The 19324-nt window shown below is 33.5% G+C and overlaps 1 protein-coding gene across 1 annotated transcript in view; it reads right to left on the bottom strand.

The window, feature by feature from the left end:
• Positions 1-15416: 15416 nt before the first annotated feature.
• Positions 15417-19324, bottom strand: part of LOC6045211 (moesin/ezrin/radixin homolog 1-like) — an 82163-nt gene continuing 78255 nt past the window's right edge. Inside the window, 1 exon segment of the mRNA XM_038250045.1 lies at positions 15417-17478. Coding sequence (XP_038105973.1) covers positions 17314-17478 — 165 coding nt within the window. The 3' untranslated portion in view covers positions 15417-17313.

Raw genomic sequence — 19324 nt, forward strand, 5'->3', positions numbered from 1 at the left:
CGTTTTCAAGATATAGCCAAAAGTTTGATTTTAGCGAATATTTGCAGTTTTTCAATTTTAAATAGTGACCATGAGTGACCATTTAAAATATTTTTGAAAAGTTCAGAAAATTTGCTATAAAATTGTCTAAGAGACATTGAAGATTGGACCTCGTTGCTGAGATACAGCGGCTAAAGAAAGAAACACGAAAATTGAAGTTTCCTGTCTCACCCAAACAGCCCACCATTTTTAATGACGATATCTCAGCAATTAATGGTCCGATTTTCAATGTTAATACATGAAACATTCGTGAATTTTCCGATCTTTTCGAAAATATTTTGAAAAAATTAAATCAAGGCTATCATTTTAAAAGGGCCAAACTTTGAATATTATGCCCATTAATGCCCATGCTAGTATTGATTTATTTTTTTCAAAATATTTTTTTCGAAAAGATCGGAAAATTTCACGAATGTTTCATGTATTAACATTGAAAATCGGACCATTAATTGCTGAGATATCGTCATTAGAAAATGGTGGGCTGTTTGGGTGAGACTTAGAAAACTTCAATTTTCGTGTTTCTTTTTCTTTAAGCCGCTGTATCTCAGCAACCAGAGGTCCAATCTTCAATTTCTCTTAGACAATTGTATAGAAAATTTTCTGAACTTTTCAAAAAAAATATTTTTGGAAATGGTCACTCATGGTCACTATTTTTAAAAATTGAAAAACTGCAAATATTTCGCTAAAATCAAACTTTCGGTGGCTATATCTTGAAAACGGAGCCCTTTATCAAAAAATCTCTAAAGTACTTTTCGATTGCAAATTCAATTTTTCATAAAAAAAATTAGGTCAAAAAAATTTTATGTATAAAATTTCGATTTTTTCCAAAAATCACCAGTTTTTCAAAAAATCATAACTCGGCGGCAGATTTTTTGACTATGTTTCTCTATAGCTCGAAAGTTGCGGATTTTTGTCCCCTAAAACATATCAAAAAATCTCGAAAATCAAAAAATACGTATTTTGGGAATTTGAGTTTTTGTAAAAAAAAAGTTAATAAAAAAATCGGGAAATTTGTTTTTCCGTGTACCTATTTTTTTCTAAATAGCCCTTAACAATACCTACAACTTTGCCGAAGACACCAAATTGATCAAAAAAATCCTTCAAAAGTTACAGATTTTCGAATATATACGTATCATTTTTGTATGAACAGCTGCCAAATTTGTATGGAAATTTATATGGACAAACTAATGATGCAAAATGGCTTTGTCATAGGGAAGGCCCCCACAAAGTTTGAGCCAAATCAAAAAATACAAAAAATAAAAATGGTCGAAATCGGCCGGTTTTGTAGAGAATTGCTCAGTTGTTTATTTACATTTCCAGTCGCAGTTTCCACCAAACTGGACATTCGCACTTTAAAATTGCAATTGACAGGTGAGCAACATCGGCTCGCTATGATCATTTTTTGAGAAAATTAAAATTTCTCAAGGTAGCTTGACAAGCCGGAATAGTGCGATCGATAGCAATTATTTAGTGCGAAGTCCAAGTTAGTGAGAATTGCGCAATATTTGCAATAAATTCAATTAATTTGAAAAAAACGTAATAAAATGTAGATTCCCTTTTCGATAAAACGACAGGAACTATACAAACAATATTTTTAAAATTAAAACATTGTTATCAAGATATCTTTTGTATTTTACTTCTCAATGTGTTTTTCTATTTCAAGGATAGGCTAATATAAAAATACTTTTCAGAGGTTTTTCCAATGTGTTTCGAAAACAAAAATTGTAAAAAAATTAACTGCCATTTAAAATTATTATAAATAAATAATAAAGGCACGGTTCTTAGTTTTGTGATACTTTTGAATAACTTAACAAAAAGTTAAAATAAAATTAGCGATAGTCTTATTTCGTGCAGTATTGTATCGAAGGAAATTATTGTTTCAACGGTTTAAGCAGATTTCACGTAATTATAAATATTTTTTTGAATCTCTAAAGTCCATGTAGCATATTTTCAGATAAGTCTTATTTTTTAATAGCTATTTTAATGGCTTATTCTTCTTGCACCACTTTACATGAAATGTTTACTATTTGTATGGTCATGTCAGTTATTAACATAAACTTCAAAATTATTTTATTTATTATGAGTGGAAAGGAGTTTTTGTTGCAACTCGCAGTTAAAATCTTGGTTAAAATACATATGCGATAATTTTCTAAATTGATACGAAAATTATTATTTATTTCAAATACTTATAAGTCGCTGAATTATAATTCATTCATACAAAATGTATTGTTCGCTATTCACGATAAAAAGAAGATAAATGGGAATGGAAATGCTAACTAAAACAATTCAATCGATTTTTTTGTGATTCATAAAGATCCAGTTCAAAAATATCATAGAAACTTAAAAAAAATGGTTTATAATTTTAAAACTAATTTTAATAACTACGTTCAATCTCTCTTGCTCATATTTACTTCAGTGCACCAAAATTTTGAACTCAAAGAAACAATTAAAAAAAGATAATATTGTCGATGGTAAAATATTTCAACAGTTCATCACTAACAAATTTTTTGAATGGTTTTGTGGTCAGAAAAATCACCAGGCTAGCTCAAATCTGGCCCTGGAGAACTCGAAATATCTCCAGCCAGGAAACCGGAATCTAGGTTTTGAGGCATCGTGTTTGGTGTTAAATTACTGAGCAAACGAACCCAAAAGAACTAAAATTGGTTTAGTTTGAGCCAAGATATGGAAATTATTGAATATTAAACACCCAAGTGATATTTAAATGGTTAACAAATCTGTGATGTAAACATTTAAAACTGTAAAATACGGTCCACACCAAAATCTCCTGAGCCTTCGCAATTTGCTTATTATGGAAAATCAAATCACGTTAAAAATAATTTAAGTCGTTGAGCTCAGTTATGCCCCAAAATCATCCGAAGTGATCTGGAAAAATGTAACGTGTGTAAGAATGTTTATAAATATGTACCCTTTAGGCATTTCAAACATTATGTTCAGAAACATCAAAAAACTTTAAACCTAACTCTAAATTTTGTAAAGTAACTCATGCTAAAAATTGTGGAACAACAAGTTAGTAAAAAGATGAATTCTGAAAAATCTTAAAAAAAGATGATAAAATGATTTTTTTGAAAATATTGTGTTTGTTTATTTGTTTATCACAAGTAAATCTGTAGAACTTTATAAAAGTAAAACTTGGATCAGTCGAGTTTCGGCTGTATGGGTTATCATAAATAAAATGATTTTTTTGTTAACATGTAAAAGTTAACACTTTATTGTCGTTTTTCTCCTCGATAAACTCGATAAACAAAAAAAAAATGCTGTCGTTTTGATACAAACAGTGATAAATCCAACCTCTAATCTTCTTGCTAAATCGATTAATCTTTTGTTTGATATTTTTGCTCAATCTTACCCTAAACGGTCCCATAAATTTAAATGCATGGAGAGACGATTGTTGCATATTGAAATAAATAAAAATATGTTAGATATTAAACTTCATATAAATATTGCCAATGTGTTTTTTTATTTAAAAGTTTCATGTTTTTATTTTTTTGTATATTTTAATCAAAACTGAATTGGAAAGCACTAAAATTACAATCAATGTTTTAATTTTACGTATGCCTCTAGCCTATAGTCCTATAGTTCCATTTTTTATGAGTTTAATTCATCCTCCAATACCTACAATTTATTTTGTATGTTTTTTCCAGCATATTCTTTATTTTATTTTTTTGTTAACAGTTGAACTTTATTACAAAAAAATCTTCCAGATTTGATATTTTTGTGTACCATTAATAGACCATTAATTTAAAAAAATTGATGGTGAAATGGTATTGAAATATGTAGAAAAAGGAGGATTTTATGTTATATAACAATTGAATTATTTTACTTCTATAGCGATTCTGTTATTACATGCTAAATAAAAAAAAAATATTCAAAACTAATGTTATGTGCCCTTTCAGACCACTAGAAACGCTTTGATTTTTCTTTTAAGTTTATCTTCATTGGATTCTTCTGTGAGCAAAAATTTTTAAATATCTATTGCATTAAAAACTAATTCTAATTATTTTTTTTGAATCATTTTTGTGCTGCCATTTTTTAAGGAAATTTGTAATAGTCGTTCTGAAATTTAGAGTTATAATTATTTTAATGAATCCAATTAAATAAAAAAAATAGGCGTGGAAAAGAAGTATGCAACTAAGGTTTTTTTTTAATTTACAAAAAATATTTGAAATATTTTGAAATGATTCGAAACACAAACCCAAAATTAAAAACAAGGCAAACAATATGTGTTGAAATAATTTTATTTTGATCACTTAAAAAAACTAAACTTTTCATTTTTTATATGTGAACGTCTTAAGTTATCTATACATTAGACAAAATCATACATGATTTTTTTCTTTTACATCTAGTGTTTTTCTTTAAAAAGGTTCTATAAGCTATTGTCTTTCATATGTTTATAGGGCCTTTTCGAAAAAAAATTCTAGATATGTATTGTAATACAAACAGTAATGAAGAAAGTGCTACAAATTCATTAGTAAAAGTGACCTTTTTATCTGTGTATACATATTCGCTATAGTTTAGCCTGCCTGACTTTTTCGCATTTAATGAATTGGTTAAAATTTGAGTTTTTGGGTGACTTAAGAAAAAAAAACTCGTTAAGTGTTTTAGTCAATATTTTTAGCGACTTAAATAAAAAACTAATGAAAATCATATTTCAATCATTGAATTTAATTAAAATTAAATGTCTTATTTAGGAATTTCCATGGAAATTTTTTCTTTTATTTTATAATAACAATATACCAGGAAAACAACTCCTACGGAATGACTCAACGGCCTAACAACAACTAAGACCGAGACCAAAGTTTTACTACTGAGAACCACATTAAAAATCTTATATAACTTCGTACATATTTTTTGTTTTTATTTTTTTAATATAAACAGAGGTAGACTTAATACTTAATTAATACATAATTATTTCAAAACATGAAGAAAATAATATGAAAAATGGCAGAACTCAAATAAAATTTATTTATGTTTCCTAGGGTAATTCAAATTCGAGCTTCTTCGGAACTACTCCCTGAAATCAAAGATTGACACATGGATATATTCCAAATTTGAGCTCATTCTGACCACGGGTTCCTAAAAATATGGTGTCTTGAGGGAAGTAAAATTAATGAAAGTTCTACATCTGAGAAATGGTTAGAATCGGATAACTATTGCGCCCTTCACGGGTAAAAAGTGAAACAGTTGCCATTCTCTATACATTTTGACGATTTCTCCCATACAAACTTCATACGATTAGATGGAGGGTTCCGGTGGTCAGAATGAGCTCATATTTGGAATAAGGGACAGCGTTTTTTTAACAATAGCCAAAATCTTGGTAAACAAGCACCTTCAACCTTTTGAACACCTATTTGTAATTTTTGCGACAATTCTTAAGTGATTAAAAGAATAGTTGGTAAAATACTTGCATATTTTGACAGTAATCAAACTTGATGTAGATCTAAGAAGATTAATTCTGAATTTGTAAAATGCTATGTACAGTTGGGTTACTCATATTATTCACAGAAGGATTAATTAATTTTTTTTTGCAAACCTCACCGGTAAAATATCTGCAAAAATCTGCAACAAAAAAGTTGTCTGCAACAAATTTCGGAAATCTTCAAATTTGCAGAGAAATCTGCAAATCTGGCATCCCTGGGCAGCGGAGCAGTCAGTGGTGCCAGCCGAGCAGGCTTGCCACAAATACAGATTTTTTTGGCACATACCAAACACTCTTTCGAGTATAACTTTAAAGAATAATATTCTTACCAAAAACTGAACATGCCAAAAGATGCTAACAATGTTTATCTTTTTGGCCAGTTTAACAAAAACTGCTCAAATTTATTTTAACTGATAAAAAAAATTCGTTTGTGTTTCGGGCCTGTGCTGAAAAATCTGTATTTGTGGCAAGCCTGCAGCCGAGTTGATTGATGCAACTGTCATATGCGAACCCATGTGGCGATTTTTCAAAGTTGATGCATGGGATCGGGGTGTTTTGATTTGCTGCACTGTAAACACCAAGGTTGTTAACGATAAAATTATCGACGAATAAACGAATAATCAAATAATCGGAACGATCCCCCCTGGGGGGAAATTTGGCCGCTCATGGGGGAATGACGATGTAATAGAAATCCAATGCGTATTTGTAAAAAATATAAATCTTTGGTTGTATTTAAATAACCTGTAAAGTTCACAATATATTTTAAATATATTGGAATTTCTAATTCAAAAAAGTTTACTCCTTGAAATTGTTCTGAATAATACCATTATTTTTTTATATATTTGCATTCTCTCAAACATGAGCAATTTCTGAAGTATGGAATTTCATAAATAATTTTATACATAATAACATTATTTTAAACATGAGCATATTTTGTTATAAATTTCAAAAATTAGCTTTACAAATATTTTTTTTTAAATAAATTCAAGCTAAATTTCATTTCCTTTCAAAATGAGAATGTTTTGAAAATATTTTTATTTTATGTCAATTTTGCTTTGGTTTTGTTAAGTTTAGTTTTTTTCAACTGGGAAGCTTTTAATAAAATATATTTGTGAAGTTTTGCGTTGATTCGTTTTTTCGAACATTATTCAAATTAATTCCTGGGAGTTTTTGCATCGTTTTGGGCAAAATTCCATTACTTTGAAAAATAATCGAGCATCAAATATTAGTTTTTGTAAAAATTATATGAAGTCTATTTTGTCTTTTTCGTTAAATAAAATATCAGTAGGGTTAGTGAAATTTCACGATTTCGCGGACAGCGTGAAATCCGTGAAATTTGGCTTTTCCGCGAAATCCCGTGAAATTTTTGTTTGTGTGAAATTGTAACAATTTTTCTCAAAATGATTAATATGATTCAAATAGGAATAAACATAATCTTATGAACTACTGTAGAATTAAGTAAGTAAATACCCTTGTTCAATTACTAACATAGGATTAGTGATTTTTGACGACTTCGTGGACGGCGTAAAATTCGTGAAATTGATCAATTTTCTCAAATCATGCTTGTTTTTCAAAATAACAACATAATAAATATTTCAACCATACAGACTATTTTAGTAAATTTTATTACTTTTCAATTGAAGAGCTTGATTTGAACCATTTGAAGAATTGTTCAGATTTTTCAATGTTTTAAGAAACTTAACAAGCTTAGTAATATTTTCATTTGCTGTAATAACAATTATACTGCTATTTTATCTGAAAGGTATAGTTTCAATAGAAACTTAAAGAGTCACGCTTCGTTTTTTTTTTTCAAGATAAAATTAATGCTTTGAAATCAACTTTTAAAACAGATTTTTTCTGAGTCCTGTTTAATTTTAACGATATTTGATAATTTGGGTGAATGATTCCCGTGAAAGTTTTAAAAAATATTAATTTTTTTTGTTTTTTATTTTGAATAACAATTTTGATTTCTTTACAATTATATATTTTTTTACTTTTGATTTAAAATAGGAATTTTGAAAAAGGAGATGAAAATCTTTAAAAAATGTTAAATGCTAAATGTTGCAAAAGAATTCAAATTATTTCGCTTTTGCTGGACAAGATTGTTAAATTTTGATATGAAATTCAATAAAATAAAGCAAATCAGCGAAAACTTTTTACTTTATAAGTCGAATATTTTAAAAAAGTTCAATAAATGAGAATACGCATGCCCTACATTTTATTTCAAAATATATATAGAGCCCATCCATAAACTAGGTGGAATCGTTTTTTTGAAAATTAGGAGATTTTTTTTGTGTCACGTTCAAATATATGAAAGAATTTTTTGTTTTTTGAAGAATAATATAAAATGAAGCATGAAAAGTAGTTTCTGTGATTCAAACATAATATTTTCAGAGTTATTTTAAATAATTTCACGTTCCGCGAAATTTGCGTGAAATATGGTGTTTTGAAATTGAGGTCCCCGTGAAATTTGCAATTTTCGAACGTGAAAAATCACTAAACCTAAATATCAGTCATGATTTCTGTCTGTGATTGATAAAAACTGAAACTGTTAGTGTTTATAATATTGCAACATACAGGAACATTTATAAAAAGATTATAATAAAAAGATTTTTCGGGAGATTTTGCATTCCATTAAATATGAACAGATAATGAAAATGCATTTTAAAAATGCTGCAAGTATGTGTAAATTGTTGCGAGTGAAGAAAAAATGAAATGTTGTGAAAAATTCAAAGTTTCTGCAAACATTAATACCAAAATTATGACATTTGTGCAATGATACCATATAGAGGCAAGCTCGAACAAAAGCGATTTTTTTTCCTGGTCTCACTTTGATTTCCCATTTGTTGCCTGTTTTGCCCGTTCGCTGCTGACCGTGTACGCCACAGTGGTATAACGTCAAAAAAGCCTCGTATAATGTTTGTAAACAGTATACAGCACAACTACCGTAAGTCGGTTCGTTTTTTCTTGAATACTTTTGCAACATAATTTTATTATGAATGTAAAGGGGAATAGCATGTAATTTCATCATGCACGTGATGTTGGCTTACAACAGTTGGGCGTTCAAGAATAGCTGTAAATTGGCAAGAGAACTGGTTCCCAGTGGACATTGTTTTCCTCCTGAAAAGAAATCTGACCGATTCCGCTTGCAAAATACAGCCAAGAAATCCGTCAAACAGTGGCCAAATAAAAAAAAATCCGGCTCGCCAACGTTGTCAAGAGAAACCGACCTTTCCCAAAATTGCCGTGTGTGTGTGTGTGTGTGTGTGTGTGTGTGTGTGTGTGTGTGTGTGTGTGTGTGTGTGTGTGTGTGTGTGTGTGTGTGTGTGTGTGTGTGTGTGTGGTCCAATCCAATACCCGCTAACCGGTAGCGAAATTATGGGAAAGTATAATTTGTATCAGACTTTGTATATGACGAATGCTGATACAACTTATCTCAGTCCCGGGTATTAGGTGGTGATAGCCCTCGCGCTGCTTCCAACGACCCATTTCAGAATGGCAGAGAACCTAGCGGCCGAATTCCGAGGTCGTTGGGCATTGTCCGGCCCCGCCTTAACATTCCAACGCCCAAGGCTCCAAAAAAGTTGGAACGGTAACTTCAACTCAATGATTCTCGGGCATAACTCAACCAATAAAGATGATTCTTTTATCCAGTGATTTGTTAGGATGTCTAGATGATTCTAGATTTTTGCAGAACTTAATTTGATCAAATCTGTAATTTTTGCGATCAAAAACATCGTTCCAACTTTTTTTCCGCGTGTAAAAAATAATTCGCCAAAAATTCCGCAGAGGCAGTCGTTTTAAAAAAGGTGGAACGATGTTTTTGGTCGCAAAAATTACAGATTTGATCGAATTAAGTTCTGCAAAGTTCTAGAATCATCTAGACATCCTAACAAATCACTGGAAACAAGAATTGTCCCAATTGGTTGAGTAATGCTCGAGAACCAGCGAGTTGAAGTTACTGTTCCACCTTTTTTGGAAGGCTTGGGCGTCCGTGTAAGTTGGACATGCGTTGGGCGTTCCAGCATATAGAGGCAAGCTCGAACAAAAGCGATTTTTTTTCCTGGTCTCACTTTGATTTCCCATTTGTTGCCTGTTTTGCCCGTTCGCTGCTGACCGTGTACGCCACAGTGGTATAACGTCAAAAAAGCCTCGTATAATGTTTGTAAACAGTATACAGCACAACTACCGTAAGTCGGTTCGTTTTTTCTTGAATACTTTTGCAACATAATTTTATTATGAATGTAAAGGGGAATAGCATGTAATTTCATCATGCACGTGATGTTGGCTTACAACAGTTGGGCGTTCAAGAATAGCTGTAAATTGGCAAGAGAACTGGTTCCCCAGTGGACATTGTTTTCCTCCTGAAAAGAAATCTGACCGATTCCGCTTGCAAAATACAGCCAAGAAATCCGTCAAACAGTGGCCAAATAAAAAAAAATCCGGCTCGCCAACGTTGTCAAGAGAAACCGACCTTTCCCAAAATTGCCGGGTGTGTGTGTGTGTGTGTGTGTGTGTGTGTGTGTGTGTGTGTGTGTGTGTGTGTGTGTGTGTGTGTGTGTGTGTGTGTGTGTGTGTGTGTGTGTGTGTGGTCCAATCCAATACCCGCTAACCGGTAGCGAAATTATGGGAAAGTATAATTTGTATCAGACTTTGTATATGACGAATGCTGATACAACTTATCTCAGTCCCGGTATTAGGTGGTGATAGCCCTCGCGCTGCTTCCAACGACCCATTTCAGAATGGCAGAGAACCTAGCGGCCGAATTCCGAGGTCGTTGGGCATTGTCCGGCCCCGCCTTAACATTCCAACGCCCAAGGCTCCAAAAAGTTGGAACGGTAACTTCAACTCAATGATTCTCGGCATAACTCAACCAATAAAGATGATTCTTTTATCCAGTGATTTGTTAGGATGTCTAGATGATTCTAGATTTTTGCAGAACTTAATTTGATCAAATCTGTAATTTTGCGATCAAAAACATCGTTCCAACTTTTTCCGCGTGTAAAAATAATTCGCCAAAAATTCCGCAGAGGCAGTCGTTTTAAAAAAGGTGGAACGATGTTTTTGGTCGCAAAAATTACAGATTTGATCGAATTAAGTTCTGCAAAGTTCTAGAATCATCTAGACATCCTAACAAATCACTGGAAACAAGAATTGTCCCAATTGGTTGAGTAATGCTCGAGAACCAGCGAGTTGAAGTTACTGTTCCACCTTTTTTGGAAGGCTTGGGCGTCCGTGTAAGTTGGACATGCGTTGGGCGTTCCAGTCTTAACATAGAAGCAAGCACCAGACGGATCCTTGATCTATCCTAAGACTCCCAATCCCTTCAGGCAAATCAGGGATCAGAGCGTATTTAATATGAGAAGAATACAACATGTTTTATAACCTTCAGATGACCGACTGGTTAGAGTCCCCGACCATCAATCCGAAGGTGTGAGTTCGAATCCCACCTAATTCTGTTTCGTTTTGTTCATATTCAAAGTTCCAATTCCTGATTCCAAATTTCAAAGGTACCGAGCGGGATTTGAACCCTGAACCTTCTGCTTGTGAGGCAGAAGCCGTAACCATTAAGCCACGGAGCCGGTCTTTCCCAAAATTGCCGGATATTATTTTAAAAGTTTGCTTGAAAACGGCAATGTTTCCATTCCCCTAAGTGATTGTTTTTTCGCCTGTTAACTGTCAAACAAAGGTGTACAAATTTAGGTCATCAGATTTTTTGTCAATATGTTTAATCAGTATATCAATAACTTGTCAATAACTACTTCAACATGTTAACGAATGGTAAAACGTTACTTAATCTACCGTATGGTGGTTGATGCATTCCACTCGATAGGATTCGAATTGATGACCTTTGGGTTGTGAGTCCAACTGCCTACCAGCGACTCCACCGAGGAAGGACCCATGGACGACTCCTACACCTGGACTAAGCTAACGATCTAGATTAGGTCTGAACCAATGTTCACTTCCCGACGGAACAGACAAATCTTGACTCGAAAAAGCCACCAGGTCTGACTGGGGCTGAAGCCAGGCCAACTGGCCATCTGTTGAGAAACACCGAAACATTTATTTTACGGAAAGATAAGAAAAACTTGTAACACGCATTATCCCTCCCAAAGAATTTTAGAAATTTTAATTTATAAACATACGTAATTTTTCATATCAATTACCGCCAACCCTATTTAAGGAGACTGTTTACATATTTACACAATGTATGCAACTCGTTTACGCTAGGGTAAGTTGAAAACAAAAATAAACCAGTAGTAACGGTCAATTCAAAAATTATGCCACTTGTTCAAAAACAGATTAGTGCGCGTGACCTGTAGCGTGTGTTATACAACATTATCTTGTCTAATATTCAAAGTTAACAGTGTAGTAACTTCAGGCATCCACGCTAGGTGGTGATACTGATGCGAACAAATTTCGGAACCATGTTTTGAATTGGACTTGGCTCCATATGATGATACCCATTAGTTGGGGGGGAATGATGTTCCTGAAATTCAGCCATGGGGGGAATGGATCAATAAAGGTTGAGAACCACTGTTATAGGGGAACAGCATCTAATTCCATCGTGCCTCTAATGTTGCCATATCAGCAAGTTGACGTTCAATTACAGTTAAAAAAAAGATTTTCCGACATACGAAGCACACTGATTTAAGACATTTTCTGAGGGAATACGAGTAAATCAAAGTAGTAATAGGCAAAACAAAAAATCGCGACAATTTTTGGTCACCTTGATTGAATTTTAACGACGCTGGCCAGGCTGCTCAGTTGCACTAACCAGAACGTCAATTTTCTTACCTGTTTTGCCTCGGTCTCCTGTGCTCAATTGACCACTTAAATTAGGTATCTTTGGTGAGAGTTTGCGACCTGCCAAAATTAGGATCAGAGGGCGGTGGAAGATAGAACTGATGGCACGGAATTAGAGGCCAAATAAAATATTTTGAAGTGATTTTAAATTATGAAATAGTAGTTTATGCAACAAGTTGCAAAAAGAGGACTTTTTCAGCACGAGTCGTACATTTATCCAACGAGGTTCACCGAGTTGGATAAATACGAAGAGTGCTGAAAAAATCAAGTTTTGCAACGAGTTCCATACAACATTTTTTGCAATTCCAAAAAACACACAATGAGTGAAATTTTATGTCAAATTTTCATGTATTTTGTCAATAAATCGTTTAAATAAAAAAAAATGTTAAAAGTGTTACTTATCAAAACAAGTGCTGAAAAGTTCAACTTTTCAGCACCCATTTGAGTGCTGAAAAGTAGAACTTTTCAGCATTTATTTTGAAAAGTGTTGCTATTCGAATCTGTTATTTTTGGTACAGAAAAGTAGGCTATTTCGTCGTTCAAGAATGACAGGAAAAGTAAGTAGTTTCACGACGGAATTGCAAAAATGCATATTTATTCTAAAAGAGTTGCTGTTTACACCGATGCTGTACGTTTTCGGCATAATCGTAGAATTATGCTCTTTTGTTATCGAATATGTTTGATCCTCGACAAACCTGCCAAACATACATGCATTTCTCCTATTTAATCAAAATCAAATCAAATTATTCGCTCTACAGCATTGCCTTGGCGTTCTCGATTGCGAGATTCCTACTCGAAACTAAGTGTCCGAAGGCTTGATTGTTGAGGCAATTGCAAACCTCTTTTACACCTTAGCTTCCATCCACCCCGGGATTCGAACTGACGACCTTTGGATTGTTGGTCCAACTGCCTACCAGCGACTCCACCAGGACAGGACCCAGGGAGACGACTCCTACACCTGGACTGAGCTAACGACCTAACCTTTTTTTTAGGTTTGTCCGGGGCCAACATTTACTTCCCGTCCGACGGAAGGCGTGATCAGACAAATCTCGTCTCAAAATTTGCCACCGGGACCTTCTGGGATCAAACCCAGGCCGACTGGGTGAGAGGAAATCACGCTTACCCCTACACCACGGTCCATTCTCCTATTTAATATACTTCTAAAATTGACTAAATCCAACCAAATCACGTTGAATTTTCATGCTTCCACATAGATTATTTTTGGATGATATGATATGTTTTAAAGTAAAATACTCAAAACAATCACAGTATTTCGTATTTTCTCGAAAATACTCGTTTTTTTTAAAATTCGCAATATGGGTATTCGCAATAAACTCGCAATATGGGTATCAAACGCTTTGAAGTTTTGCATGTTTTTTCATTGTTTTTTGATCGACATTCTTAAATTTTCACAAAATACATTATTTTAGTAAAAATACTCAAATTTTTATAATTCGATTACGATTAGAAATTTTGCTTGCATCCCCACTGTTTTAGAGTTATTTGAATGAAATACTAAATTTTTCACAAAATACCGTATTTTCTCGCAAATACACAAATTCCAATGAATCGCAATATGGGTATCAAACAATTCAAAATTGTACTCAAATTTTCACAAAATACCGTATTTTTTTAAATTACTCAAATTTTCATAATTTTCAATATGGGTATCAAACAAAGCGAAATTTTACCTGCATTTTCACTGTTTTCGAGTTTTTTGTTTTGATGATTTACTCAAAAAACTCAAAAACAGTGAATGCAAGCAAAATTTCGAATCGATTGACACCCATATTGCGAATTATAAAAAAGAGAGTATTTACGATAAAATACGGTATTTTGTGAAAACTTGAGAACTTCATTCCAAAAACTCTTTAACAGTGATAATGCATGCAAAATTTGTAATCGTTCGACACCCATAATGCAAATTATTTTTTTTTTGAGTATTTTCTAGAAAATACGGTATTTTGAGAAAAATTTAGTATTTCATTCAAAAATCACTTATACAGTGAAAATGATACAACAATTCGAATCATTTGATACCCATAGTGCGAATTATAAGAATTTGAGTATTTTAGAGAAAATGCGGTATTTTGTAAAAAAATAGTATTTCATTCAAACACTCTAAAACAGTGAAACAATTTTGCATTAAAATAAAAAAAAATATCAGAAATGATTTTTAAATCGTGTTTTTTTACCATTGTACATAACAATTTACATAAATAGGGTCCTAAAGACCCTTTTTGGTGTCTTCAGCAAAGTTGTAGGCTATGAAGAGGACTTTTCATGAAACAAAGTTACACGATAGGTCCGATTTATGTTAAAAAAAAATGAATCTTTGTGACATTTTCCAATCTTTACACACTTTTTTGACCGTTTAGAAATGATCTTGAAAATATTTTTATTTTGGATTTTTTTATGTTTGGGGTTGAAAATGACCCTACAAAGTAACTTTTCCTATATTTTTTTTTTGAAAATTGAAATGAAACGTAGTCAGAAAAATTACAATACTCACCTAGTGGTCTACTATTCCTGGGAGATAAATGAGTCAATGATTTAAAACATTTTCGTTTATGTTTTGTAAAGAATTAAATTGTAATTTATTGAACGCAAATTCGATGTTAAATTTTACATACACCATCCCTAAGGATACATAAGGCTACTGTTAGATTTCCTTCTTTTGCATTGATGGAGTTCAAAACTTTATTGCTCTGCTAATAGTTAGATATTTTGTTTCGTTTTCTTGAAATTAGAGTTTGAGTTAGACAAAGAAAGGAACATATTTTTCACCGAAAGTTAGACTTTTTAGGATGCAAAATAAAGCATTAGTTAGGAAAGATAACTTTCACATCGTTCGTCATTTAGTGCCCCGTTTGGCAAAAAGCGCATACAAAAGTACATCGTCCTATGAAAAATGCTACCCCAAACAGGGTGGTTCATCGCGCTCCTTCCTGGCGTGCGTGCGTGGCCGTTTTAGTCTTCATCGTTACATCGTTGTTTCAAGCACTTTTAGTGAGTTTTTTTTCTTTATTATTTCTGTTTTTTTTTTCGGATAACGTACAACTGAACTTAAAAAGAGGGATAAAACAAAAGGATTTTCGAAGAAACTATAAAAATGATAATAAAACAACAAAACACCTTCAGTTACATTACATGGCTTGAATTTTAATCAAAGATTTTACACCTCCAAACGAAAATACAATTAAAAAAAAGGTGGGGGGGGGGAGAACCAAGGTCACGAGAGAGTTCCATTAAAACAAGCATGGGAAAAATAGTGTAAAACAAGTACACAAAAAATACTGGCTCTAGGGACAGAACGAAGCAAATCAATCGTGTTTGTGTGGGTGTGTGTTTCTGCGTGTTTTCTCAGGGGGGAAAAGATTGGAAATCTTTGTAGAAAAATCCAGCCCGTCTACCCTTTTTTTCTCCAACTCTCTTCGCCCATCTTGTTGTTTATTTATAAATGTTATATTTTACTCCCAATGCTTAATGTTTTTTTTTCTTTCTCGCAAACACGCTTTACCTAATCGTGTAGGTGTGTGTGTATTATTTTCAGTGTAATCTATCTCCCACAAGTGTCAACGATTGTGTTTCTGTGTAGCTGTTTCTTTCTAGTGTTTGTGTATTTCAATTAATCAAATTAATTAAAAATAATTTAAACAAAAAATAATAAAACGTAAAAATGGCAGATAGAAATATTCGTGATTGTTTTTCCTTAATTCTCGCGTGGGAATCATCGTTCGATTTTCTGCTTCTTTCATTTCAAACCCCCGCCGCTTTTGATTGTACAAAACCATCATTATTGATACGATTTTAACATTTTTGCTCGTGTGTAGAATTTCCGTTGCCATTTACTGTCTGTCTGTGTGTGTGTGAGGGTGTGTGTTTAACTTGTTACTGGAAGGATCTGTTTTCGTGTCTAAATTTATTTAGAATCAAATGGTACCTTTTCTTTTTTTTTAAACCAGCGAAAAAATATTGTTCAGCTTGTCGCTTCTCTCGCACGCAATTAAAAGGAGTAATAATTATTAATTGAATTTCCTATGCGCTAAAATTATCATCATAATATGTTCTTTTCCGCGTATCTTTTTTGCTTACTTGCGTTATTCCTCAATTTATCCTTGCAGTTTTTGTTTAACTTAGTCGCAAACCCTACAAGTAGTGTTGATTAAACTTAATAACAATTAGTTTCTTTTTTTTCTGCTGCTGCTGCTGCTCTTGCTCCGTTTTTCTACACCTTTATTATAGTATATCCTTGATTTTATATCTTGATCGCCATCATCAACCCTTGTCTCAAATTATTAATTAGTGAATACGAACCTACCAGTAAATGTGTGTGTGTGTTATTTAGAAGAAAACTGCGACAAAATGTTGATAAATAACAACAAACTTTTTAACCCATACTTTAAACTTCGCTTGTCTACAGAATTTATTAATGCAGCAGCAGGGAATGGAAGATTAGTTGGTTCGGCAACAAAACATGCAACTTGGCTGCTATTATTGTGTTTGTGTGTAATACTTTTGATGAAGAAAGACCTTTAACTTGGAGTTTCGAACAAAACGATTTTTCTCTGGATAGATAGAAGCCCAGATTTTGACAAGCTCTACTCGAGAGTAAATGTAGAAAAACATATTCCTGATAACAATAGATTAATAGCAGTTAATAAAAATGTATTTGTAGTTGCATTTTTCTCTCAGTTTCAATTCACTTTGTGTTCTAAACAAGCAACCGCTGCGCCATTGCTATCTCTTTCTCCCTCTCATCATCATATCCATGATTCCTAAACGAATATTATTACAAAACTATATACTATCTGGTGTTGTTGCTGTTGTTGTTGTTGTTGTGTCGTTGTTTACCACCACCACACCGAACATTCGTCGTCAAAGAGCGCGCCATTATGTGTACGTGTGTGTTTGGTGTGCAAGAGTTCGACAACTACGACGACACGAAACACCAACACTACTACCGCTACGCCTACGCTATACCAAAACTGTCCCCACCTATTATGCATGTGCTCCGCTGTGTGTTCTCGAATTTACATGTTCTCGAACTGGTCCACGCGGCGCTTGGTGTTGCCTTTGCGGATCTCGCGCAGCGTCTTGTACTTGTCCCGCCCCTGGCGCACGTTCTCCCGGTGGATCTTGTCGTTCGCCGTCTCCATCGTGTCGTCCCGGGACAGGGCGAGGTCTTGCTTGAGGGCCTGGTGGGATGAGAGAAATTAGTGGTGGAGTTTGTTTGCTTCTAAACTTAACCGCCGACGTGCCTTCCGAGCGGCAGTGTTATAGAAAGGACTTGTTTTCACTCAAACTTTCATTTTCAGTTGTCTATCCTTTTTTGTTAGGGGAAACAAATGTTGTGCCAGGGTTCGTTTTGATAGCGAAATACCTTCTCAGATCCACGAGAAGCATTATTTGTGTCAAATAAATGCGTTCTGTAAAGTCACTATTCATTGACTTGCCAAAGAGCCTTCCGAGCGCGAGCGCCTCGTACTAGAATACCAACACTGCATGACAGACAAAAAAAACTTTACTACAATAGGTTACTAGTCGAAGTGAAAAAAAAACTCTAGATATAAACATTTTCAATCAAATAAAGGCTTTGTAATCGTTTTTACAAATGTCTGATTTTCTGATCACTTTGGTGTCTTCGGCAAAGTTGTAGATAAAAAAATAACGGCCGTACGAGCGATTGTTCCCCTTGCCACATATGGTCGTCTTGTCACACTTTCCTCTATACTTTTTCGACATGTTTTAGATTTTTTGAGGTTAAAAATAATTCTTCAAAAAAGCACCAACAATTTTATAATTTGGTCTAACTAAAATATAAAATAAGGAAAATAATCATTTATAGACATTTTTAAAAGTTGAGCTTCATTTAAAATTATTAAAATTATGTTTATTGAAAAGATCATTATGAATTCAACTTTTAGCCATTAATAGTAAAATTTAAAAAAAAATGATTTTTTTCAGTGTATCTTTTTTCTGAAAATTCTTGATCATAACCTGAGCAACTCTCTACGAAATCGGCCGATTTTGACCATTTTTATTTTTTGTATTTTTTTATTTGACTCAAACTTTGTGGGGGCCTTCCCTATGACCAAATAAGCTATTTTGCGTCATTGGTTCACCCATACAAGTCTCCATACAATTTTGGCTGCTGTCCATACAAAAATGGTATGTAAATATTCAAACAGCTGTAACTTTTGAGTGAATTTTCTGATCAATTTGGTGTCTTCGGCAAAGTTGTAGGTATTGTTGAGGACTTTTATCTAATCTATTCTAATCAGACCCTAGCGCAGCCAATCTTTCGAAGGGATCCTGGAGAGTGCCTTAGGTTAGATGACGCCTAGCACTCTTCTTGTCATTTATTAACATTTGTAGTGCGCCATTGCATTGAAATGCATTGAAACATCACAAGCGTTAAAGCGGCCAGGCCTACTGCGTAAAGCCGTATCGCAGAGATGACTCGTAATTGGGTTGAGTTTGAGCACTGAGTGTTCGAACAACAACACAATTCTGAATCGACAGGGGAGGAAGAAGCGTGGGGACACACCACCATACGCTTCGTGAGTTGGTTGTATTCGTTGGGAGCACCATGCTAAGAAGGTTTGGTACTCCGGGGGACCCTCTGGGATGGGACATTGTATTTCCACGAATGCCCTGGACACTATTTGTCGTGGTTATAGCGCCACAACTCGCTCCGTAGGTATTGTTGAGGACTTTTAAGAAAAAAAATAGGTACACGGAAAAAAAAATTGGAGATTTTTTTTATCAACTTTTTTTTCACTAAAACTCAATTTCCCAAAATAAGTATTTTTTGATTTTCGAGATTTTTTGATATGTTTTAGGGGACAAAAATCCGCAACTTTTGAGCCATAGAGAAACATGGTCAAAAAATCTGCCGCCGAGTTATGAATTTTTGAAAAAAATAGTGATTTTTGGAAAAAAATCGAAGTTTTATTCAAAAACAAGTTTGACATTACTTTTTAATGCAAAATTGAATTTGCAATCGAAAAGTACTTTACAGATTTTTTGATAAAGGGCCAA

The sequence above is a fragment of the Culex quinquefasciatus genome, chromosome 1 (assembly GCF_015732765.1).
Source record: "Culex quinquefasciatus strain JHB chromosome 1, VPISU_Cqui_1.0_pri_paternal, whole genome shotgun sequence".
NCBI classification, from domain to species: domain Eukaryota; kingdom Metazoa; phylum Arthropoda; class Insecta; order Diptera; family Culicidae; genus Culex; species Culex quinquefasciatus.